The sequence below is a fragment of the Staurois parvus genome, unplaced genomic scaffold (assembly GCF_062004578.1).
Source record: "Staurois parvus isolate SC_StPar_1 unplaced genomic scaffold, SC_StPar_1.0 ptg000264l, whole genome shotgun sequence".
Classification (NCBI taxonomy): Eukaryota; Metazoa; Chordata; class Amphibia; order Anura; family Ranidae; genus Staurois; species Staurois parvus.
In genome coordinates this window covers 11,940,158-11,965,219 of record NW_028318060.1, presented here as the reverse complement: position 1 = coordinate 11,965,219, position 25,062 = coordinate 11,940,158, and the positions used below count along the sequence as shown (strand labels likewise).

General features: G+C 40.1%; 1 protein-coding gene across 5 annotated transcripts in view; it reads right to left on the bottom strand.

Annotated features, from left to right (window-relative positions):
* Positions 1-25,062, bottom strand: part of MYO6 (myosin VI) — a 374,955-nt gene that overhangs the window by 108,055 nt on the left and 241,838 nt on the right. For all 5 annotated transcript variants that reach the window (XM_089681402.1, XM_089681403.1, XM_089681405.1 and 2 more), the window contains exons 14-17: positions 21,689-21,780; positions 6,193-6,265; positions 5,738-5,865; positions 3,559-3,654 (exon numbers count right to left, since the gene is read on the bottom strand). In XM_089681402.1, the coding sequence (XP_089537528.1) occupies positions 3,559-3,654; positions 5,738-5,865; positions 6,193-6,265; positions 21,689-21,780 (389 nt within the window). The remainder of the gene's footprint in view (positions 1-3,558; positions 3,655-5,737; positions 5,866-6,192; positions 6,266-21,688; positions 21,781-25,062) is intronic.

Genomic DNA, 25,062 nt, shown 5'->3' with positions numbered 1-25,062 from the left:
TGTGAGACAAAGTAACAGTATATTGGGCCACTATTCCTATAAGATGAAACTGAACCTATTAGACAGGCATCAGAAATTAAAAGAGGAAAGCTCAGTAACAAAGCTAAAAATCTGTATTGCTTTAGTATGAAATTTTAATGGTGGCTATACATGCTTCAATAAATAACTGATTTATTTTTTTATCAATCTCTTCCAATAGGAATAACTGATCTATAGTAAACAACTCAACTCACTTGATCAATATGCCACACACCAGGAAGTGGATTTTGATCAAGTTAAATAGTTAAAAATGACAAGTTCACCTTTCGTAACATGTTACACCTATATTCAGGGCTATGAAAGCCCTGGCCCCACTCTCCCTCCCCCCTCCGATCTCCTGTTATGACAGCTAGCGGAAGATCTTCTCTCCCCACTAGCTGTCATAATTAAAAAAAAAAAACATGGCTGTGTGGGGCCCTGCCCGCCTGGCCGTGTCACTCATTCACAGTATACTGTGAACAGCAAAACTACAAGCTCTGACAGTGTTTGCAGCTGTCAGCTTGTATTTCTCAATGAACTACCATGATGCTGTTGAGTTTTGTGGTAGTTAAATCGATTCTTTCTTTCAGTGTGTCTCCTCATACGAGGTACGAACAGACAGACACACTGAGAGGTCTGCAGGAGTCCTGCATGGCACTAGTGATCTGCTGATTGCTGATGCAATGCTTTCCAGACTCCCAAAACAAAAAATAGTAAATGCACATTTTTTTACCTGCAAAAAAATGTGCATTTATTATTTTTTGTTAAAAGGTGAACTTTAAGATACAATTGTAAATGATCAGCTGTACCTCTGTTTCTACCCATGCAATCTCATAATCTAATTGATCATATTCCACTCCAAGACTTAGACTGGGAGGGAATATTGGCATCAATAAACACAACACAGAAATGGGGGTTCTTCAAAAAGACTGTTTTTAAAAGTTTAAAAGGCTAAAAATCAAACCTAAGTGGCTTACGGCCAAAGATAAAAAAGCTATAAAAGAGCTTTTATTAAATATAAAAATGAAGGAACGCTATCATCATTTAAACGTTACAAAGAATATAACAGAATATGCAAAAAGTAAATTAGAGCCACAAAAATTTATTACGAACAACAGATTGCAAAAGATAGCAGGACAAACCCCAAAAAATTCTTGAAATATATTAATAGTAAAAAGGTCTGGTCCGAGCATGTAGGCCCTTTACAAAATAATCTAGAGTGGGTGACTGAGGACAAAGAGAAGGCAAATTTATTAAATACCTTCTTCAGCTCTGTGTATACAAAGGAGCATGGGGGAGCTCTTGTCCATAATGGGCATGGTATTGACACAGCTCCAGATGATCCACATTGACTCACAATTGATATGTTCCAAATATATTTAGACAGAATAAAGGTGAATAAAGCACCTGGACTGGATGGCATACACCCACGGGTCCTTGAAAAATAGAGCTCTGTCATTTCAAAGCCATTGTTTCTAATTTTTAGGGACTCTTTAATGACTGGCATAGTACCACCAGATTGGCATAAGGCCAATGTGGTGCCAATATTTAAAAAGGGGTAAAAATCTTTACCAGTAATTATAGACCTGTTAGTTTAACTTCTATAGTCAGGAAGATACTAGAACATTTAATAAAAGACCACATAGATGAGTTCTTGGTGGAAAAAAATATTTTAAGCAACAGACAGCATGGATTCCTGAAAGACAGAAGTTGTCAAACAAATCTGTTTGACACAGTTCCCCATACACGGCTAATGTGTAAGGTAAAGTCTACGGGCTTGGAAAAATCCATATATAAATGGATAGAAAACTGGCTAAAAGATTGTATTCAGAGAGTAGTGGTTAATGATTCATACTTTGAATGGTCTAGGGTTGTCAGTGGTGTACCCCAAGGTTCAGTGTTGGGACCCTTACTTTTTAATATACTTATAAACGATATAGGGTCTGGGATTAAAAATACCGTTTCAGTATTTGCAGATGACACCAAGCTGTGCAGTGGAATAACGTCATTACAGGATGTCTCCAACTTTCAAGCCGACCTCAATGCACTGTTTAATTGGGCAACTATGTGGCAAATGAGGTTTAATTTTGATAAATGTAAGGTTATGCACTTGGGGTCTAAGAATATGCATGCATCATACATACTAGGGGGAGTACAATGGGGGAATCAATGCTGGAGAAAGATCTGGGAGTTCTGGTAGATCACAAGCTTAATAATGGCATGCCAAGCTGCAGTTTCTAAATCGAGCAAAATCCTCTCGTATTAAAAGAGGTATAGACTCCAGAGAGAGAGGGGTATAATTTTCCCCCTGTACAAATCATTAGTAAGACCCCATCTGGAGTATGCAGTTTTGGGCACCAATTCACAAAAAGAACATTGGGGAACTGGAGAAAGTACAGAGAAGGACAACCAAACTGATACGAGGCATGGAAGAGCTCAGCTATGAGGAAAGATTAGAGGAACTGAATTTATTCTCTTTTGGGAAGAGGAGATTAAGGGGGGATTTGATCAACATGTATACATACATCAGTGGTTCATATAGTGAACTTGGTGTAGAGTTATTCACCCTGAGGTCATCACAGAGGACAAGGGGACACTGTTTAGGTGCGGAGGAAAAGAAATTTAATCTCCAAACACGGAAAGGTTTCTTCGCAGTGAGAGCTGTGAAAATGTGGAATAGACTCCCTCAAGATTTGGTTCTGGACAACTCAGTGGATTGCTTTAAAAACGGCCTGGATTCTTTCTTGCATACACAGAATATAACTGGATACTAACATTTATGGGTAAAGTTGATTCAGGAAATATCCGATTGCCTCTCGGGGGATCAGGAAGGAATTTTTTTCCCCTGCAGGAGCAAATTAGTTCATTCTGTGCTGGGTTTTTTTTGCCTTCCTCTGGATCAACTGTGGGTGTAGGATTATAACCTTTTTTTTTTAATGGTTGAACTGGATGAACTTTTGTCTTTTTTCAGACAGACTAACTATGTAACTATATTCATGAACCCAGTGCTTCTGATCACTAAGAAACGACTGATAGTAATCTTTCCTGGCCGATTGACTATCAAATTGAGTTTAAATCAATTGTAAAGAGAAGTTAAGGCTGCTTGATTGTTTGCAGCTTTTATTACTTTCGTACATTGATTGCATGTAAAAAAAAAAATCCAATGGTGTATGGCCACTATACATCTTGCAAACTGAATAGAAAAACTGACAAATGTTTCATATTATTGTAGATGCTACAGTAACAATGTTTAGATCATTAATATTCAGAGTCATGCTAAATTGGTTTCAATTGCATGGATAAACAGTTGTTTTTGGATTTGCTATACACAATTTAATATGTTTTGTATCTTTTCACATAGACCTTGAATGTTAAGCCAATGAATATCAGAGTACATTTCTTATTGTTTGTCATTTTAAAGACTGACAGGAATGTAAATGAAATCCTTGGTTTCTTGATGAAAACCCTCCAAGCCATATGTTTTTGAAGTGACAGACACACAATAGTAGCCATCAAGTATTAGACATAAATAAAGCTTACAGTTTCATAGCACACGGCTCCTGCAAAATGTCGGATGATAAAGCCCTCATCGTCTCGCACATTTCGGTGAACAGTGAGCTTGGATTTTCTGGGGATCTGCAATACAAGTAGAAGAAATTGCCATGCAGTTGCTTATTCCATCATGCACAAACCATTTTTTTTATTACTATATACTTAAGATTTGTATGCGACAAGGTCTCAATGCATCAAGTTTTTGCAAAGCAAAAAAAAAAAAAAACAAGTGAACTGGATGGCAGTATAATCTATACTTGTTCTCACTTGGAAAACATTAGAATAATGCTTCCTATTTATCAGGCTAGAGACTAGGGCCCTAATGTACCTTTATGGTCAGTGGTTAGACACAGAGCAGAGTGTACAGTGTTATTTCCCTCCTCTTATGCATGAAGAATGCACCTTCTAAAAGGAATTCATTAGGAACAGAGCAGCATCCTATGCTACAGTCATAAAATCAGACTTTATCAAGGATAAAATCATGTCATTTGTTTGGCAGCTCTGTAAGCTGGCTTTTCCTGCTTGTGAAAAACACAGATTATACTTACATTTCTAGAAAAGCCTTATGGGAGGTGTAAAAAAAAATTATATATAAAAAATCTTATTGCAAACTTGGGAACTTAAATATTTAAAGGTAAATTATACAATTAAAGTGTTAGTTGACTTTTACAGAATGTAAAGGTTAACAAACCTTAGACACCCTCGTGATCCCCACTGTACTTACCTCCAGAGTTGCTGAGCTGTCAGCAACCCCACAGCTGCTCCAGGGGTCTGAGGATTTCAAATCCCCACTCTTTTCATCAGAGCTTTCAGGATAGATGGATTTGGATTGGTCAGCACTTTTACATTGAGGTGGTAATTACAGAAGGGACTGGAGGGGGCATGGGGGTTGGGAGCTTTTTCTGTAAAGGTGATCTAAACCTACTGACCAAATGCTGTAAGTTATTTTAGTTCACCTTTTAACAAAACTTTATGGTCACAGCTTACCTTTTGACATAAAGACTAAGTTCATGGTGGATCCCTTTTCAGAGTGTGGCTAAGCAACCGCTATCAGATGTTCAGAAGGTGATCCTGCAACCTCTTGAATGGCAATTTTCAAAGGGACTATTTTTACTGTGACAGTGTCACAACGAGCATTTGGCTCACAGTTGCAGCACAGGCCCAATGACTTAAATGGGCAAGTTTGACAGGCAGTGCCTCCCTTAAATGTGACATGCGCCATTAAGATTGCTGCAGAATATTGCATTGCAGCCATGGCATGTGAGCATACCAGTATGGCTGTATGGTAGGCTTTAGATAAAAATATAAATAAAACCGCAGTTGAACAGCATGTTTTTCCGCCCATCCCCATGTGAATGAGACCATAAAACTAGCAAGCATAAATCAAGCAAGCATTTGAAGGCAAAAGCTTTACTACTTGTAAGCATGTAAAAAAAAGAAAAAAAAATATCCACTGTACATATGTATAGAAATGTATATATGTATTGATTAAATAAAATCACAATGTTGTAACACGATAGTGCCAGCTAAACTGTGGGCCAGACAATAGAAAATACAGACTAGCCTGATGTTTGTTTCAACTTGAAAATTATAAAAGGCCTTGTGTGGCCCCCCACACTTCCAGAAGGCCAACACAAGAGCAGCTACTTTTCATACTTTATAGCGCATTGCAGCAAGTTAGACAGCTTATTCAAAATTAATGGGCTGTAATGCATCTCAGTGCTGAGCAAATTTTAATCCTGTTGTATTTTATACAACAATACACACTGAAAACAAAGTGGCAGTAAAATAAGCACCAAATTTTGGTGTCAGTGACAGTAACTCCCAGTACTGGTGTCAATGGACACAATAATAACACCCCGTGCATTGGTGCCAGTGACCACAGTAAAAATCCCCATTGGTGTCACAGTGGTCAAAATAACCCTCGAAAAAGTGACCACAATAATAACTCTCAGTAACATTTTAACAAGGAAAGTCCTACAGATTTGAGATGGCTGAAGCAATCATCAAAAACATATAGGGATCTTCAAACCTTAAAATCAGATTCAAATGCTACAAGTTATTGAACTGACTCAACATGAAAAACCCAAAATGCTTACTAGTAATGAAGAAGCAATGAAAATCATTTGATTAAGAAATAATACAGTACTGCAAAGTGGTGACTTACAGTAAGTCGGAAGTGGTCCTTGTGCTTTTGGTGAACAACACTTGTGAAATGTTGGTCGCTAGGCTGGGGCAACCTATTCTCTTCATCCAGGATATCAAGGACGCCAACTAGTTTAGATTCAATAAGATCTGAAAAAAAAAAAAAATGTGCTGAAAATATTTTAACACAGCAAGCTAGAGAAAAAAAACTTAACAATCCAATGTGAACTACCATTGTTAAGGTTCTAACAATTTTTCCACTAAATAATTGTCTGTGGAAAGAGATATGCACATCTGTCTCAAGAAAACAAAAATGGAAATTAAAACCAAGGTAGCATTTTAACTATTCAAGACAGTGTGCACTAAACCATTTTTTACAGTTCGGTATATGCTTCTTTCCCTAAAGCTTTACAGAGTCTCTGACACCCAAAAAAAAAAAGAAAGGAAAAAAGATAAAATAAAAACCATTGCACTAACCTATACAGTCCTGGTTATCCACATAGTGCACTTCATTAACACCAAGGCCTTCTCGCTGGTATAATTCCTGTTCCTAAATAAGAAAGACACAAAATGGTCTATTTATATCATTTTCACACAACTTTAACCCAAGATTCACACATCGATTTCCAATTAAATTTATTTAGAAAAATGTGTCAATCTTGAGTGAAAACATTTACAAATAGACCCTACAATATGGGTAACATATTGTATAGCAGATGAAAATTTCATGCACCCAAAATCAAATCTAAGTGACAAGGAAACAAAAGCAAACAAAAAGGTGCTAACCACACCTCATCTTTCATTAAAAAAAAAATTATCCTGAATCATAAGAGAATATCGGCATTGGAGCACTAAGTTTATTGACACTACAAAACCTCATCATTTATTGCTTACTGGTAAGATGGGGGTCACAACCCCATTGATTGAAGTCATGTGTGAGGTAGAGCGCGACCCTTCCATGCCAGCCACCAGCTCCTAACCCTGCTTGTCGCTTCTCAGACCTTGGATCAGAGCAGCAATTGTAGAGCTGAGGAAAGTCCTCTCATGCCTTACAATGCCATATGACACAATCGAGAGGGGACCTAGGAGAAAGTCCCTTACTCTACTGGGCACTGCTGTGAGAGAAAGAGGGTGTCTGCTGTAAAGGAGGATGGGCTTTCATTTGAAGTTCTCCATGGCTATTAAAGTTGGATATGACAGAGTTGGTGCATCATTCTTCCAGTGATCTGGCTACATGAAACTAAATTGCTTCTGTTATGCCCTTTTCACATTGGGAAGAATCCGCTTTGCTCAGCAGAGAATCTGTCCGCTGAACCTCTACTGAGCAGAGAAGGCAGATGACAGGTCCGTGTCTGCTCTGCATAAATGGGACAGCCCACTCTGCTCTATGGGCGATCGAGTGTAAATGGACCAGCTGTCCACTTACATGCAACTGCCCTCTGATCCGATCTGCCTAGACAAGGGGAAATGGATCCCCTTCTATTTTTTATTTTTTTTGATTGGCGGTAGGTGGGTGTAAAAATGGGCACAAGTCTGTTTACACCCACTGGTCCATAAAAATACATGGACAATCCGATCAGGTCTGTCTGAAAAACTGACAGATGGACCTGATCAGATCGCCAGTGTAACAGTGGCCTTATGCATATGTTAGCTCACTAAACATTTCCTTGCCTAATAAGTACCTACGTTTCATGTACACCTATAACTGAATAGATTTAAAGAAAACCCTTAAAGAACATAGCCGGATTCTGGGATAAAATGTTCCATTAAATCTTAACATCTATCACTAGCATGGACATGAGCATAAAATGAATAGGGTATTCCTCATTCCAGCTAGCAGAGTTGTAGTTGAACAGATCAACAGCAAAAAAGCACTGAAGATTTAACTAATCTGTGGATGGATAAGGTTGTGCTAAAATACTAATAATAAAGGATAAGATAAAGCCCTATTTATCCTTGTTCAAATGAAAATCATACTCACAGCTGAGAATCTTTAATGCTTTTTAATAATCTTTAATACAAAAATAGTCCTGTTGGGCAACGCTACAACTTACTAAATGTCCTACAGCATATGAATTTAATAAAAAAGAATATGTGCCAATAAAAGCTCGAAATGAACTGACCTTGATGATTATAAGGAAATTGGATTGGATGGATTATATGGATTGTGGGAGAACAAACGTAAAGAGAAAACAAGCAATTTATTTACATAATGTACGGATTTCCCCTAAATTTACCAACAAACAGAAAGCTGATATCTGCATAGTTTTTACATGTTAGTACACATCTGTACCACTAGCTTATCCCCATTGTTGCTTGGTGTGTGCCTCAATGATTAGACCTTAGATGTCTACAGGGAATCATTTGACATATGGGCCAGGAAATGCTATAGGAATTAGAAAATGCGGTGCTATGTGCTGAACATAAGAAAAAAATATATGGAAAAATGGATCTTCCTTCTCTAAGCATCTAGGTTTTTTTTAAATTACATGTTTTAGGTCACATAGAAATCCAGTAGATTAAAAAAAAAATATTAAATAAAAAAAAAAAAGAAATAATCCACTACACAAATAACATGGTGTGTTTATTCAATATACTCCTTACCAAACATAAAAACTTATACTAAGAATTAAAGAAGATGTTTGAAGTACATAAAAAAAAAACATAATTCATACTCACCTCACGTCAGCTTAGTCTGGCCAAAGAAAATTGCTTGATTCCCCATCATCACTGGCTGAGAATCCCTCACACTGCGCTATTGTAGTTGAACAGCATGAGGTTTCCCCGCCATCAGAATACAATGATCACTGCTGGAAGCGATAGTCACAGGCAGTGATCATATGGAAAAAATACCCAACAAACTAGTTGTACTGAGGGCGATAAACAGATGGACTTTAGTACACCCAGCCTGCTGCCCATAGATGGATCAAATTTCAGCCAGCTTGTGCTGAGTTAGACTAATTTCAATCTGTGTATCACCTGCTTTAGACAGAGAATTGATCATATTAAAGCTGATTGCTCTGTTCACTTTGCTCTGCTACTCCAGCATTCCTTGATGTGGCACGAAAGAGAGGGGGTGGGCATAGTTGGCTTTGGCTCTCAGTCACATGTCAATCAGGCAGCTGGGTGAATCCTGACAATATAGTCAGGTTCCTTCCAGAGCCTAGAGCGGCTCTGTAACATCAACTGAGAGTAGGCAATAGACTGTTATTAGCTGATTCTTTGTCACAGGATAGCAAAGCCAAGTGCGCTCCTGTGACCCAGAAGACAAAATATGGCTAAAAGTTCTCTTTACAATCAATTTCCCTCTTTTGTTGGAGGGCACAAGTTTACCCACAGGAAAGTCACTGAAGCACAGGAAGGGCACAACCACTAAGAAAAAGGGGAAGTTCTGGCTCTTGCTCCTCCCCCCCCCCCCCCTCTTCTACCACATTTTGAACTTTTTTGAGTGGGGGGGAGCAGGTATGTACAGTGGGGATCGAAAGTTTGGGCACCCCAGCTAAAAATTTGTATTAATGTGCATAAAGAAGCCAAGAGAAGATGGAAAAATCTCCAAAAGGCATCAAATAAAGATTAGACATATAATGTCAACAAAAGTTAGATTTTATTTCCATCATTTACACTTTCAAAATAACAGAAAACAAAAAAATGGCGTCTGCAAAAGTTTGGGCACCCTGCAGAATTTATAGCATGCACTGCCCCCTTTGGCAAGTATCACAGCTTGTAAACGCTTTTTGTAGCCAGCCAAGAGTCTGTCAATTCTTGTTTGAGGTATCTTTGCCCATTCTTCCTTACAAAAGTCTTCCAGTTCTTTGAGATTTCTTGGCTGTCTGTCACGCACTGCTCTTTTAAGGTCTATCCATAGATTTTCAATTATGTTGAGGTCAGGAGATTGTGAAGGCCATGGCAAAACCTTCAGTTTACGCCTCTTGATGTAATCCCCCGTGGATTTCGAGGTGTGTTTAGGATCATTATCCATTTGTAGAAGCCATCCTCTCTTTAACATCAGCTTTTTCACAGATGGCATCAAGTTACCATCCAAAATTTGCTGAAATTTTATTGAATCCATATTTCCTTCTACTCGTGAGATGTTCCCTGTGCCACTGGCTGCAACACAACCCCAAAGCATGATTGATCCAACCCCATGCTTAACAGTTGGACAGAGGTTCTTGTCACTAAATTCTGTGCCCCTTCTTCTCCAAACGTACCTTTGCTCATTCCGGCCAAAAAGTTCAATTTTAACCTCATCGGTCCACAGAACTTGTTTCCAAAATGCATCAGGCTTGTCTATATGTTCATTTGCAAAGTTCAAACAATGTTTTTTGTGGTGAGGACGTAGAAGAGGTTTTCTTCTGATGACTCTTCCATGAAGACCATATTTGTACAAGTATCTCTTTATAGTGGAATAGTGTACCACAACTCCAGTGTCGGCCAGATCTTTCTGGAGGGATTGTGCAGTCAAACGTGGGTTTTGAATTGTTTTTCTCACAATCCTGCGAGCTGTTCTGTCTGATATTTTTCTTGGTCTTCCAGATCTTGCTTTAATTTCCACTGTTCCTGATGACTGCCATTTCTTAATTACATTCCGAACAGAGGATATTGACATCTGAAAACGCTTTGCTATCTTCTTATAGCCTTCTCCAGCTTTGTGAGCGTCAACTATTTTCAGTTTCAGTTTTCTAGACAACTGCTTAGAAGAACCCATGGTGCTGATTGTTGGGGCAAGGTCAGATGAGTCTGGGCATTTAAAACCTTTGAGACTGACATCACCTGGTCTTCCCAGACGATGATTGAGAACAATCCATGACACTGGCAGGTCTCAGCTTGGCAAAGGGGGCAGTGCATGCTATAAATTCTGCAGGGTGCCCAAACTTTTGCAGATGCCATTTTTTTGTTTTCTGTTATTTTGAAAGTGTAAATGATGGAAATAAAATCTAACTTTTGTTGACATATTATAAGAATGTCTAATCTGTAATTTGCTGCCTTTTGGAGATTTTTCCATCTTTCCTTGGCTTCTTTATGCACATTAATACAATTTTTTAGCTGGGGTGCCCAAACTTTCGATCCCCACTGTAGTTTTGAAACCTGCACCCACTTCCACGGAAGCCCCCCCTCCACTCACCACGTCGCATGTCCCAGAAGTCTCTGTGACCATTCACAGCCAACTGGGAAGCTGTAAGGAGTTACAGCCTTGTGCCCTCAGTTAACATGCCAGCACCAGGACACAAAAGACTGCTGAAGAAACTGGTTTGGATAAGGATGGTGCTGAATTCCTGGAGTGGTTAGTGTCAGTTTATTAAAAGTCAGCAGCTACAGGTTTTGTAGCTGCTATCTTTTAATTTTTAAAGAAATAACTGAAGAACCTCTTCGATATAAATACTTATTTGAAACCCTGTTAAATTGATCCTTACATACACAAAACAAATGTGCATTATCATATGCCATACTAAAGGAAGGTCTGCTTCTCAATTTTACAAGTAAAGTTTAAACTGCATACAACAGTAAATTTATGAAATTTTAATAAAGCTGTGCGTATTTGAAATAAGATCATCTCTAGCTATGAGCTTGTAAAATGCAGCTGGTATTATATATTGCCATTTCATTAATTCTAAGCTTTATCCGTGGCCCTGAGCAGAATGGACACAGAACACATTGTTCAGTTTCTAGAGAATAAGTGATTTTTCTCTAACTGCATTTGTGTCTGCAGTCAGCTCCAAGGCAATGTGTAATGTCCAATCACTTTTCCATAGCCATGTCTGAAAACAATACAAAAATTTAAAAAATAGACTTAGAAAAAGGCCTATGAATATTATTACAAAGTACGCAGAGCCAACACGAGTGAAGTTTTAAAGCAGAACTACAGACCTGCATTTCCATTACTGACATCTCACAGATGCCAGGACTGGGGGTTTGTAGTGTAACCATGTTAGTTGATGTGAAGGCAAGATCTTTATATGCCAATTCTAGGTTGTCATTCAGGTGTACAAGATGCATTCGGTCCAGGTGGCTGCAAAGGCTAACAGACTTCTTTGAACACTTTGAGAAGGGAGGGATGTCCCTTCATTAGGAAGAGCACTTGCTCATGGGCTTGGATGATTTGGAAGTCCAAGGCTTGCAATGGAAGAGACCTGGACTTGGAGGTCTGGGAGAAAGGAAAGGAACTCTTCTTAGCGTCATAGGCAGAAGGGTTTCAGGGGTGTGGAAAGTTTTGAAAAAACTACTTGTCCGGGGACTAAAATCAGTGCCCCAATCTACTTGGCCCTCATGCCAATCTACTTGTCTTGACAAAAAAAACAAACAAACATTTTAGCCACATCCATATTTATATTTGAGGTGCTTTTAAGAATGTCTGGGTCTTTTAACCACTTGCCAACTGCGTTATAGCTGAATAATGACTACCATAAGGCTGCCCAGTTCTGGGAGGGCGTCATATGTGTCCTACTGACACAGCTGATCACGTGATGTGGTAAAAGGCCAATCACAGCAGCTTTTTACCACGTGATCAGCTTTGTCCAATGACACAGCATATCACCGGTAAATGCAGTTGCCAGTTATCGACTGCACTTTCCTCGCGCAGTCACAGCGAGACTAAAGTACTGCCGATAACTGCCAATTGTCAGAGGACAGATCAGCACCGACCATCAGGGCACTGATGATCAGTGCCCAGCAGTCTCACCCACCTGTGCCGCCCACAAGTGCCCAGCAGTGCTGCCCACCTGTGCCCAGCAGTGCCTAGTAGTGCCACCCACCAGTGCTCATCAGTGCTCCCCATTAGTGCCGCCCATCAGTGCTACACAGCCGTGCTGTCAGTTCATGCCACCCATCAGTGTCTCCTATCAGTGGCCATCATTGTTGCATATCAGTGCAGCCTCATCAGTGCCGCCTATCCGTGTCCATTAGTGCTGCCCATCAGTGCAGCTTCATCAACGCACATCAGTGGAGAAAAATTACCTGTTTGCAAAATTTTATAATAGAAAACAAAGAAAAACTTTTTTTTTCCAAATTTTTTTCTCTTTTATTGTTTATAGCACAAAAAAAAAAAAACCACCCAGCGGCAAGAAAATACCACTAAAAGAAAGCTCTATTTGTGTGAAAAAAAAATTCATATGGGTACAGTGTTGCATGACTGCGCAATTGACAACACTGAAAGCTGAAAATTGGCCTGGGCAGGAAGGGGATATAAGTGCCTGGTAGGCAAGTGGTTAAAAACAAAAGGGGCTTTATGGCGACAATTGTTTCATATTTTTAACATTGCACTGTTTATCTCCTCTTCTCCTCCCTGCCTGTCTCCAGCACCGCACCCGGGGACTAGCAGGGAGGGGAGAGACCTTGCAGTGTAATGAGCAGCAATTGGGTGCTTGTCAGGAAAAGGGAGTGTCAGGCTTATCCTTTATCCCTTTCGCTGCCAGAGCTGTTTTTGCATTTATTTGCACACATTTAAAAAAATCATTTAAGGCCTGAATATTACACAAACCCCCCAAACTTTGTATATTTTCTGAAATCAGAGACCCTAGAGAATAAAATAGTGGTAGTTCCAATATTGTATGTCACAAAAATTTCAGTAAAAAATACACTTAAGTTAATGTTAGGGCACAAAAAGCAATAAATTATCAATTTTTTCATAAAATAAAAGGTTATGTTGCATCAAGTAAATAGATATCGAACATATCAAACCTTAAATTTGCGTGCGCTCGTGAAATGGCAACAAACTTTAGTACCCTATATTTTCTCTAGGTGACGCTTTTAAAGCATCTTTTAGGTCATGAGTTTAGCATTACGAAGGAGGTCTGGTGCTGGAATTATTTACCCTATTCTGGCGTGCACAGCGATAAATAACGTGTATCGCAATAGTTGTTTTCATGCATAAGCATCCCAGCTTGTGCTTTTACGTTTGTACGTGCGTACATATGTGGGGATGGGGGAGGCCTTGAAAAAAAAATTTGGGGGGGTTATGTGCTTGGGTGTAACTAATTCTTTAAAAATAAAAAAAGTTATTTACTTTTAATCACATTGGGGACAAAAAGTGATGATTGTTTTGGTGACAGGTTCTCTTTATTGAGACATCCAGGGTCCAAAAGATCCCCAATTTCTTCCCTGTACTACTTTGAATGTAATGTAGTACACATCACGCATGCATTACATTCTTTCCCAGCCTCTATGGTCGGGAAATCTGTCAACGGGGACCTGGACGTGACATCACTTCAGGGTCAGGACAAGAAGGGGAGGGTAGCGGATATGTCCACTCTCCTCCCTCTCCTATACCCGCCAGAACCCACTGAACTGGTCCCAGGCCTGCAGATGGGCAAGCGGAGCCCGGGAGACATAGCAGGTAGGGGGCGGAGGCTGGCACTGTATTGGGCGGTGTGTGGAAGCAATCGGGCAGCAGTACTGCTGCCCGAATGCTTCCACCTGACAGATGAGCCCTGTTGCTTGCCCGCAGCAGGGCTAAAGGTTAAAAAAAACTACCTGCCCGGTGCCTGGAACTGCATGTCCTGGGCATCGGGCGATATGAATTGAACATTCCTGGGTTTGCAGCTTGAGGCTTAGATGTACAATAATGGTAGAAGTCTTATGCGCTGCCAGACAGAACCAAATATAAACCTAAGAAACTACCAATACAATAAAAAAAGTCAAAAGAAAGCAGCAAGTACCCATAAAGTGTTCCACCACTACAAAAAATTTTAAGGAAAAATAGTGCTGCGCTAACAAATATGTTCAATAGACATAAAGGTATAAAGTATAAATATATAACATCCTCAAACAATCAACAATAGATACATAAATGGTGTCAGTGTATGTGCCACTAAAATATCTAGTGTAAATGAGGTCCACATATAGAAACACCTTAAAACAGGTTATATAAAATATGGGATCAATAATAAACAGTGGAAAAGGAATTAAATATATATAGGATGAAAATCAAACAGCATCAAAACAGTGCAAAATAACAGTCCATAAAGTGAGTAGCAGGAAAAAAACTGTAACTCTTCTCTTTTCTCCTGATGAAGTCACGTTATGCGTTACGCAACGCATCAGTGAGAAGTGTGGTGTAGCAATCGTACGTACAGATATGGACGTGGACATCCATTTTGCTCAAGATCCTTCATCTTGTGTCATTCTCACTCCAAATCAGTCCCCCTACCTTTTTGTTGAATGGCATGTGGTCTGTGTGTGTGCTGAGTTCAGGAGTGCACAAGGCACAGCTGGATACATTCACGGTTGTAAACCCAATTAGCTGGTTCCAGGGTGTCTGACAGACTCTTGCTCTGGCCGGATCGTAAAGCTATAAACCCGTCAGTCACTGGACTTGAAAGCATTCCGAAATAGCAGTAAAACATACATCCTATTTGAAACCACTTTTTCATATAATTTCATAACTCCCGGGCAGGAAAAAGGTACAATAGAAAAAAGCATATATTCAGATAGGTCAGTTTAATGCGAGTCACCTGATACCTTACATTCCTAGATTACATCTACCCGAGAGCAGGGAGCGATACCTCTTTAATCGTCACAGGCAGATATGTCACATCTGGTGTCTGGACGTTCAGAATATGATTCTGCACATTATTCTGCCAGTGGATAGGATGCTACATGTACCTATGGAAGGTTATTGACCATGGTGTGGTCTTGGAAGGGATTTGGGTCACAGCCAGGGTCTCCGCCTAAACCCCCTCCCCAAATGAGGCGATTGGCCCTTGGCTTCAGTAGACACCCCCTACCGGGGGACTAGAAAACAGGGTGTCAGGCCTGAGAGAGGTAAGATGAAAAGATTCTCCCTTTTTAACATCAGGAACCAATTTTGGGAGAAACGGTACCCTTTTGTTCAGGACACGTGAATCTGCTTAACCCAAGGACTCTGGCAAGTATTCTACCTCTCTAAACTTCTTTCTGTTATCTCTCTGCTGTGTTATTGCTCTCTGTATTTATATATATATATATATATATATATATATATATATATATGCTACATCTTTTTCTGTAAATATTTTAATTGCACCAATTTGACCTTTTTAGTAATAAATCCTATTTTCTGAAAAGTGTTGAAACTGTCTCTAAAGCTTCTAGTGCATACTAAAAGAATCCCTGTCTCTGAAGAGCGCTACTGTGTGTTATAAACTTCTGCATACACATCTGCCTGCGGAGACAATGTGTATTCAGGCGCTTACTCAAACATCATAGTGTTACTGCTAAGATATGTGAGTTTCCTCCTTCTCTGTACAAAAAGGTGGCGGTGGCAGTGTGAAGGGTTAATTGGGTAATTAACCTGACCCAGTAACAATCGCTCTCAGGCTGCAGCACATAGATTGTAGTCCAGTGAGCTAGAAAATCTTTCTGCTGAGTGTGGCATTGTTACGCAAGTGGCAGCGCGGTTTTAGAGTGGCTAGTCCTTCGGTCACAAGTTGGTGAGAAGGCCTGGGGTCTGACACCGCGCCCGACACATGTGTTGACACCATTTCCGGTTGCGGCCGTGGTCGCCATCTTTGTTTTCCAAAATACCATGCTGTTTGAGGGCATTTGCAGCCCTTTTCCCTTGTGAGTGCACTTTTTATGTCTTTTTAATAGAATTAACTCTACTACACTATGAGGATCCCCTCTCTCTTGTTCACTTATGTATGACATCTGCTATATGGTTCTCGGTGATGTTGAGCTCCCAGTGATCAAGGTTCATCAAGGATTACTGCTGTTTTTGACCTATGTGATGTGGGTCAACTTATGAGCTCCCAGTGACCAGGGTACATCGAGGAATACTGCTGTTTTGACCTATGTGATGTGGGTCGATTGATAGGGTGAGCGTGCATGCCTGGTGATGGTGGATATCACACAAGCACAGTAAAGGAGAAGAGTAACACTGACAACTATTTATGTATCTATTGTTGATTGTTTGAGGATGGTATATATTTATACGTTATATCTTTATATGTATTGAACATATTTGTTAGCGCAGCACTATTTTTCCTTAAAGCTTGAGGCTTAGACTTCTTTTGCTGGGGCAAAAGAGTGCTTATGCCTTCAGTTACATCTTTGATAAGTTGTATTAAGAGGCGTTCATGCATGTGCAATAAACTTTTTTTGCACTGATGTTTCATAGACCAGCAATTTTCCAAAAGGGTACTTTGCATGGAGATAAAGCATAGGCTATCCATAAGCCAATCTATACAGTACACATAAACCTTAAACTACAGAAATTTCAATAAAAAAACTTGACAATAAAGGTGTTCTTAAACCTGCCCTAGTTCACACTTAGACCTACAAGCATCCTACATGTACGCAGGTAAAAATTTTCTACTTTTAAGTTCCTGGTGATGATACTCATCTGATGAACTGCTAAGGGAAAAAAGGCTGTAATGCTCTTTTATTAGTTGCATCTTCTTCCCCAGCCAGTTACTGGACAATGTTCGCTGCCCTACTGTCAGTATAAGAAGCAAAGTAGCCCTACTTGGCACAAAGTGGAGACTCTACTTCTCTCAGTCTGACTGATGCTAGAAATTACAGGAAGTTATGAAGACATCTTAAGGGACTATAGGTACTTAAAATATTTTTCATCAGCCGCCAACATATAAGGTGGTATCCCACACATATAAGGTGGTATCACAAAGTTCCGAGACTAGTTTTGTAACATGCCAACAGATGGCAACATAAGGCTGCATGCACAGTCACAGGGAGCACCAACTTTCATAAGTCAGTGTACCAAAAGGCACCGTCCTGTGTACATCGGGAGCTGTGCAACTAGTGCTATTCTTACTACGTCTGCTACTTCATCATGGACAGCAAGTTAGAATGAAGAGCAAATGTGAAATTCTGCATGAAACTGGGCAAATCTGCCACAGAGCCGTTTGACATGATTCGGCAAGTTTACAGCGATGCTGCAATGAGCCGCTTCAAGACAATGAGAAATCAGGAAGATCTTCAAACAAGCTCAACCCCTGAAAATGCCCTATTCCCAAAGATGAAGATCCAGCTCAAAGGTCGCAATTTTGACAACACTGCGGAGATCCAGCGATTTGCCCAGTTTCACACAGAATTTCACATTTGTTCTTCGTTCTAACTTGCTGTCCATGATGAAATAGTAGATGTGGTAACGCACGTAGTCAGAATAGCACTAGTTGCGCGGATCCCGATGTACACAGGATGATATCTTTTGGCACACTGATCTATGAAAGTTGGTGCCTTGTGCTGTGCCGTGTGACAAAACTAGTCTCAAAACAATTTGACCCCACCTCGTATATGAATCAAGGATTTTTTTTTAAATATCTGTCCTGAATTTCAAGAGAATAGTAGTTGAATTTTCTAACATAAGTTAGCAATTTCTCTGCATACAATGTTTTGTCAAGCTTCACTAACCAATATAAGCGAAGGAAACTTCTTGATCAGGTTGATTAAACACAGCTGAAATGAGTGAGAGACTGCAATATACAAGAGATAACTACAATCCATAGTTAATTCATAGCTCAGTCAATGAAACGGATGACATGAAATCACAAGGGAAAAGTCAAAAGTGATTCATTTAGCTGTGGTGTGAACATCATATCACATCCCAGAAACCAGTATTCATCTCTATCAGCACAGTCTAACGGAATGCATTCAAGTGATTTTAGGCAGATGCTCATTTGATATATCTGTTAAAACAGTATTTGTCAGTATCAAAACCTCAATGGCAAATGTCAGCTGTGAGCTGACTGACAAGGTAAAAGATGACAAGGGAGGTTAGAATGGAGGATCACAAATGACAAAGTCTCATCCCAGGGTATGTCATGGCTCAAATGACTTTTAGAAAAAAATAATTGAAGGGACAGATTAACATGACAAGATGCTTCAGCCTGCAACAGCTCTGAGGTTCCATGTCGGCACGGTCTCTCTATAACTTCCAGATTGTTGTAAATTCAGCTGAATACTAATAGGTATCTAGTCACTTCATATGAAAATCATCAGTAAACATTACGAGATACAAATTATAAAATAAATGTATCCATTTGGTACTGCACTTTATGCGATTACTTTTGTTCAGTACATCCTACCTTATGTGCATTTGCCAAGTATTATATTTTAAAAGGCAATAAGTAAAGAAATGTGATTGCAGCTGAATGAGTAGAGGAAGCTAAGAAAAAGAAGACGACTAAGTGACTGGAAGAAGGAAATTGGAGAAAATAAGATATTTCAGGAGGATGTGCTTACACAAGAAGGGCAAGTGCTCTGGGCTGACATGCAGGACTCACCAATAAATCAAGGTACAAGGACCCAGTATAAATTAGAACATGTCAAAATCTAGGCACAATACAGCATTTAAATCACAAATACATGAATACATAATTGTACATATTTAGTGAGTTGTAGATGTTCAGCACCTTGTCCTTGGAGAGTGCACAGCTTGAAATGGGAAAGCCTGTCAACACCTTGACAAGTTGCATACGGCTTTCCACTGATATGAATGTAGCATAAGATGAGCCCATGCTAGGAAGATTAAGGGAAAGCATTGAAAGCTTTTGTTGGTTTTAAATGAGTTTTAAATTCCCATACAAGTCTATGGAAATGCAAAATGAAATTAAAGCTGGTCAAATGCAAGCCAAGTGTACCTGTCAATTAATTCTGAACAATTTCAGAAGCCTTATCAAAACTGATGTCATTGACACAAGCCCAAAGCCCATCAACACAGGCCCATCCTGTGTGCAGTTCACACAGTGGAGATCTCCCTTATAAAGACATTTTACAGACACAAAAGTAGAGGGCATAAGGCCCTGAGAAAGATTAAATGGTCTAAAAATTCATATCTTTGGGAATCGCAAACACTTTAATTGCTTGCCGCCTGACCACAGTGCAGTGCTGCAGACAAGCGGCACATCCAGGCTAGGCAACATACCCAAATGTCACCACTTGGCATCCAAGTTATGGGTGTGCATTTGCGCACCCCCTGCTGACCCGTACTGTGATTGGACACAGCATGAGTTTGTCAGAAGGTTTCAGCCAATGAAACCTGCTGATCAGCTTTGTCCAATCACAGCACAGAGTTCTGTGTTTACAAATATAAGAGCGATCTGGCAGATTCTTCTCCATGAAAACAGGGAGAAAAATGTCTAGATCTGAGTATAAGCAGCACATATTACACACATTACAAATTATTAGGCACACAGTTAACCCTTAGATGTCAATCCCTTCCCAGCCAGTGTCATTAGTGCAGTGTACAGTATTATATCTGATCACTGTACAGTACTAGTGTTAGTAGTGACGTCAGTGTCAATTAGTGTCTCTCCCAGCTAGTGTCTGTTAGCGCCAAATTGTTCACCGCACTATTACAGTCCCGAGCCACAGCAAAAATGAAACCCCCCTTTCGTGTTTGGTGGGCAGTACTGCCACCAGACTTGCCCTCTTCAAGTGAATAGCACCACGCCACATCTGCCCAGTGACTTGTCCCTTCCACAGTCAAAACAGGTGGTAAGAAAACGACATATCACTTCTCAGCCATCTGTCAATTGCTCTCTGAAAGGTGATACACCACAATCACTGTGTTAAGTGTGCACATTTTCATGCATGTTTACAAGCATTTGTGTTACACTTGCAATCCATGTTTTAACCTCTTGACCTCTGAAAAATGTACCACCCCATTCATGACCAGGCCATTTTTTGCTATATGGCACTGCGTTATTTTAACTGACAATTGTGTGGTCATGCAACACTGTACATAAATAAATGATGTCATTTTTTTCCCCACAGATACAGCTCACTTTTGGTGGTATTTGATAAAAATTGGGGGTTACAAACAAAAAAATACCTACAATTTAAAAAAACAACATGCTGGAATTTTTATTTATTTATACTAGTAATGGCAGTGATCAATAACTGCGATATTGCGGCAGACAATCTGACACTAATTGGCACTGTGTGGAACCAGTGACACTAATACAGTGATCAGTGTTAAACATATACACTGTCACTGTACTAATGACACTGGCTGGGAACAGGTTAAACATCTAGAGCAATCAAATGGTTAATTGTGTGCCTAACCAGTGTGTTTATGTACATTTAGGGTCTTTTACTAAGAGATGTGCTGGACTTTATTCCCTGCTTTGCAGGGAAACAAAATCCAGTACATCCCCGCTGACAGAACAGAGCTCTGCATTGTTTACATATCCAGAGCTCCATCCAGTGTGTCTCCTTGCCAATCCATTGGCTGGCACCCACTGATTGGCTTCTGCTGTGACAAATCACAGCAGAAGCAGTGCACATGCGTATCTCCCATCCAGATGTGCAGAATCACGTAAATATACTAGATTGTAAGCTCCAAGGAGCCCTCCTATCCCTCTTGTATTGAACTGCATTGTTGCTGTATTGATCCCCTTTATATTGTAAAGCGCTGAGCAAACTGTTGGCACTATATAAATTCTGTACAATAATAATAATAATACGTGATTTTGCACAGAGTGGCCACCCTGTAGCAGTAAAACTGCTATAGGGCAGTTGGCAACCAGTTAAGAATTATTTGTGTCTTCTTATACATGCCATGCATTCAAATGCATTCCAGTATGTTTACATAAGAAAAATGCAGCATGCTGTACTCTTTTAAAAGGCACATGAAAGCACTGCAGTGGTGTAAAGCAGGCTTGCTGAAATGCATTAATTTTTCAAAAACGTGATTGACTGCTTCTGGTGTACATGTACCCTTAAAGCACAGTGTTTGTGAGAGATGACTCATATAGTTTATGTCACTCCTCTGTAATGCCACTGTAGCAGTTTATGATTTATCTTTAGTGTGAGTGGCGAGATACCTGCTGAAGGATATATTTCACGGTTTATAAATCTCTTTCTGATATATTGAGTTCTATGTACCAATGTCATTAGTAGTATGACAATAAAGACTAAAAAACTGAAATATAAAATGTGACAGAGGTGCAACATATCTCACTAGTTAATTTACGCACAAAGCCCCTACGGTCTTTATGTTTTATGTAGGACAGGTATCATATCAGTAATATCTACTTACCTCTTTCAGGATCCTTTCATTGAAGAACTGCTGCAGCTTCTCATTACAGTAGTTAATGCAAAACTGTTCAAAACTGTTGTGTTCAAAGTATTCTGAAATGATAGATCAGAAAATGGAGATTCATTCAATTCCCTCTTCATTTAGTAAAATTATTTCATTAGGCTTTAAATGTACTAGTTGCTGCTACATTAGTAGTACATATGTAGATGCATTGGCCCAGGAAAAGGAAAACTGCTCTAAGGAAATGTTTGGCCTCTACAAGGTCTCTCCCTTACTCTGGTCAGGGCCATACTTACCTTGAACAGTAACATCATTTCTACTCTTCCCTTTGGCTGCGAAATACTAACCACATTACAGTAAAGGAAATAGGTATTTGATCCCCTGCTGATTTTGAATGTTTGCCCACTCACAAATAAAATAATCAGTCTAAAAATCGAATGGTAGGTGTATTGTAACACTGAGAGACAGAATAGCAACACAAAATTCAAAAGAAATGCATGTCTAAGAAATTATAAACTGATATGAATGTTCATGAGCGAAATAAGTATTTGATCCCCTTCATAAAACATGACTTAGTACTTGGTGGCAAATCCCTTGTTGGCAACCACAGAGGTCAGACGTTTTCTGTAGTTGGCCACCAGGTTTGCACACATCTCAGGAGGGATTTTGGCCCACTCCTCTTGGCAGATCCTCTCCAAATCATTAAGGTTTGGTGGGTAAAGTTTGGCAACTCGAAATTTCAGCTCCCACCACAGATTTTCAATTGGATTAAGGCCTGGAGACTGGGTAGGCCACTCCAGGACCTTAATGTGCTTTTGGGTCATTGTCATGCTGGAACACCCATCCACGACCCATTTTCAATGCCCTGGCTGAGGGAAGAAGGTTCTCACCCAAGATTTGATGGTACATTGCCCTGACCATCGTCTCTTTGATGCTGTGCAGTTGTTCTGTCACCTTAGTAGAAACACACCCCCAAAGCAGAATGTTTCCACCATCATGTTTGACAGTAGGGATGGTGTTCTTGGGGGTCATAGGCAGCATTTGTCCTCCTCCAAACACAGCGAGTTGAGTTGATGCCAAAGAGCTCGAATTTGGTCTCATCTGACCACAACACTCTCAACCAGTCCTCCTCTGCATCATTCAGATGTTCAGTAGCAAACTACAGATGAGCCTGGACATGTGCTTTCTTGAGCAGAGGGACCTTGCGGGCACTGCAGGATTTCAATTCTTGTCGGCGTAGTGTGTTACCATTTGTTTTCTTGGTGACTGTGGTCCCAGCTGCCTGGAGATCATTGACAAGATCCTCACATGTAGTTCTGGGATGATTCCTCACTGTTCTCATGATCATTGACACTCCACGAGGTGAGATCTTGCATGGTGCACCAGACCTAGGGAGACTGACAGTTGTTTTGTGTTTCTTCCATTTGTGAATGATTGAACCAAGTGTTGTCACCTTCTCACAAGCTGCTTGGAGATAGTTTGGTAGCCCCGTCCAGCCTTGTGCAGGTCTACAATCTTGTCCCTAAGATCCTTGGACAGCTCTTTGGTCTTTGCCATGGTGGAGAGTTTGGAATCTGATTGTTTGATTGCTCCTGTGGACAGGTGTCTTTTATACAGGTAACAAAATCAAATTAGCAGCACTCCCTTTAAGAGACTGCTTCTAATCTCAGCTTGTTACCTGTATGAAAGACACCTAGTAGCCAGAAATCCTGCTGAATGATGGGGGATCAAATACTTATTTCCCTCATGAACATGCAAATCAGTGCATAATTTGTTAGACATGCATTTTTTTTGAATTTTTTGTTGCTATTCTGTCTCTCAGTGTTACAATACACCTACCATTCGATTTTTAGACCGATCATTTCTTTGTGAGTGGGCAAACATTCAAAATCAGCAGGGGATCAAATACTTATTTCCTTCACTGTATGTGAGTCTATGGGTTCTAATACCACTTCCAGTGTCACAGCCACAGGATGGAAGAGGACCTCTGCTGTAAAAAAAAGAAAAGAAAAGAATGTAACCAAGCTAGAAGAACAGACCCCTAAGCAGTAATCATGTTGTTGATGGAGTGGGAACTATGGCTTGCTAATTTTTCTGTATGTCTGGGGTTTTTCTTAAGGGTAACTGATATGAGGAAAAAAAAGATTACTGGTTAGGAAAATGAAACAGCTGAAATCTGGTTCAAGGAGGAAAAATTAAAGCGGCGTTCCACTCACACTGTAAAACAATAAAAGTCAGAATCTACAAAAACTGTAGCTGCTGACTTTTAAAAAAGCCACTCACCTGTCCCACGAACCCGCGGTGTCCTCCCCACAGCCCGTTTCACCGGCCGTCCTGTGTTTCAGGCGCCGGCATCTTCAGTGTGGGCACTGAAGACTACGGGGAGGGAGGGTAGGAGGACAACGTCCGCTTATGATCACCTAGGCAATCGCAGCGGAAGTGGGAGTGGGTACCAGTCAATTTCAGGTACCTGCTCCCCAAAGGTGCCAATCCTTAATGGGGAGCGGGGGACCAGTTTTTAAAGTGGAACTTCCCTTTTTGGGTGGAACTCCGCTTTAAGGCTTTAGTCACACTGGTGTGGTGACCAGCATTTTACTGCATTGTAAAACGTCGGTTACTGCAAGGACACCTAGAAAACAATTCTGCTGCAGCAAGCTGAGATGAAAAGCAGACATGCTGCATTTTATTGCAATGCACTGTGCAGAATCGCATGTCACTGTAAAGCAGCACAGCGTTGCTGTACAGTGACATGAGTGAAGTATACTTTTGTACAGTTCAGATAAAGTTGAGTGGAAGGGGAACATGTCTGCACTGAATCACACACCACACCGCTCTCTACCACAGCCAGAAAGGGCATCTGCCGCAGAAGAAACCACTGTGGTTTATCTCCCCGGCAGCTGTACATTGTGTGTGAACCAGTCCTAACCAATGCTATCATAAAGCAAAGGAAGAGATGAATGAGGAAAAGGCAACAAAATATTGAGAAAAGAAATGGGAACTGGAAGACAATGCATGTGGGAAAACTAGAAACACATGCGTTATGCAGTACAGTGCTGTGCTCAGGGGACATTAATAGAAAAGTACAGACATAGGCACATAATGGCCTTTGTTCAAAACATTTGATATAACAGGGTTATCAAAATCCTGGCTTAAAAAAGACACAAACTAAACTTTAACTTAAATTATAAAAGCAGAAGTTCTGCTAACGTTAGCAAAAACAAGATTGTACAAGTGTAAAGAGACACTGTTCAATTGTTCCCTTGTTTACAATGTTTTACTCTCTTTTCTAAATGAATGGCTTCATTATTGCAGCTTCTGGCTTGTATCAAGAGCCAATGTTTTATACACAGTTGTACAATTAGTAAATATTTTCC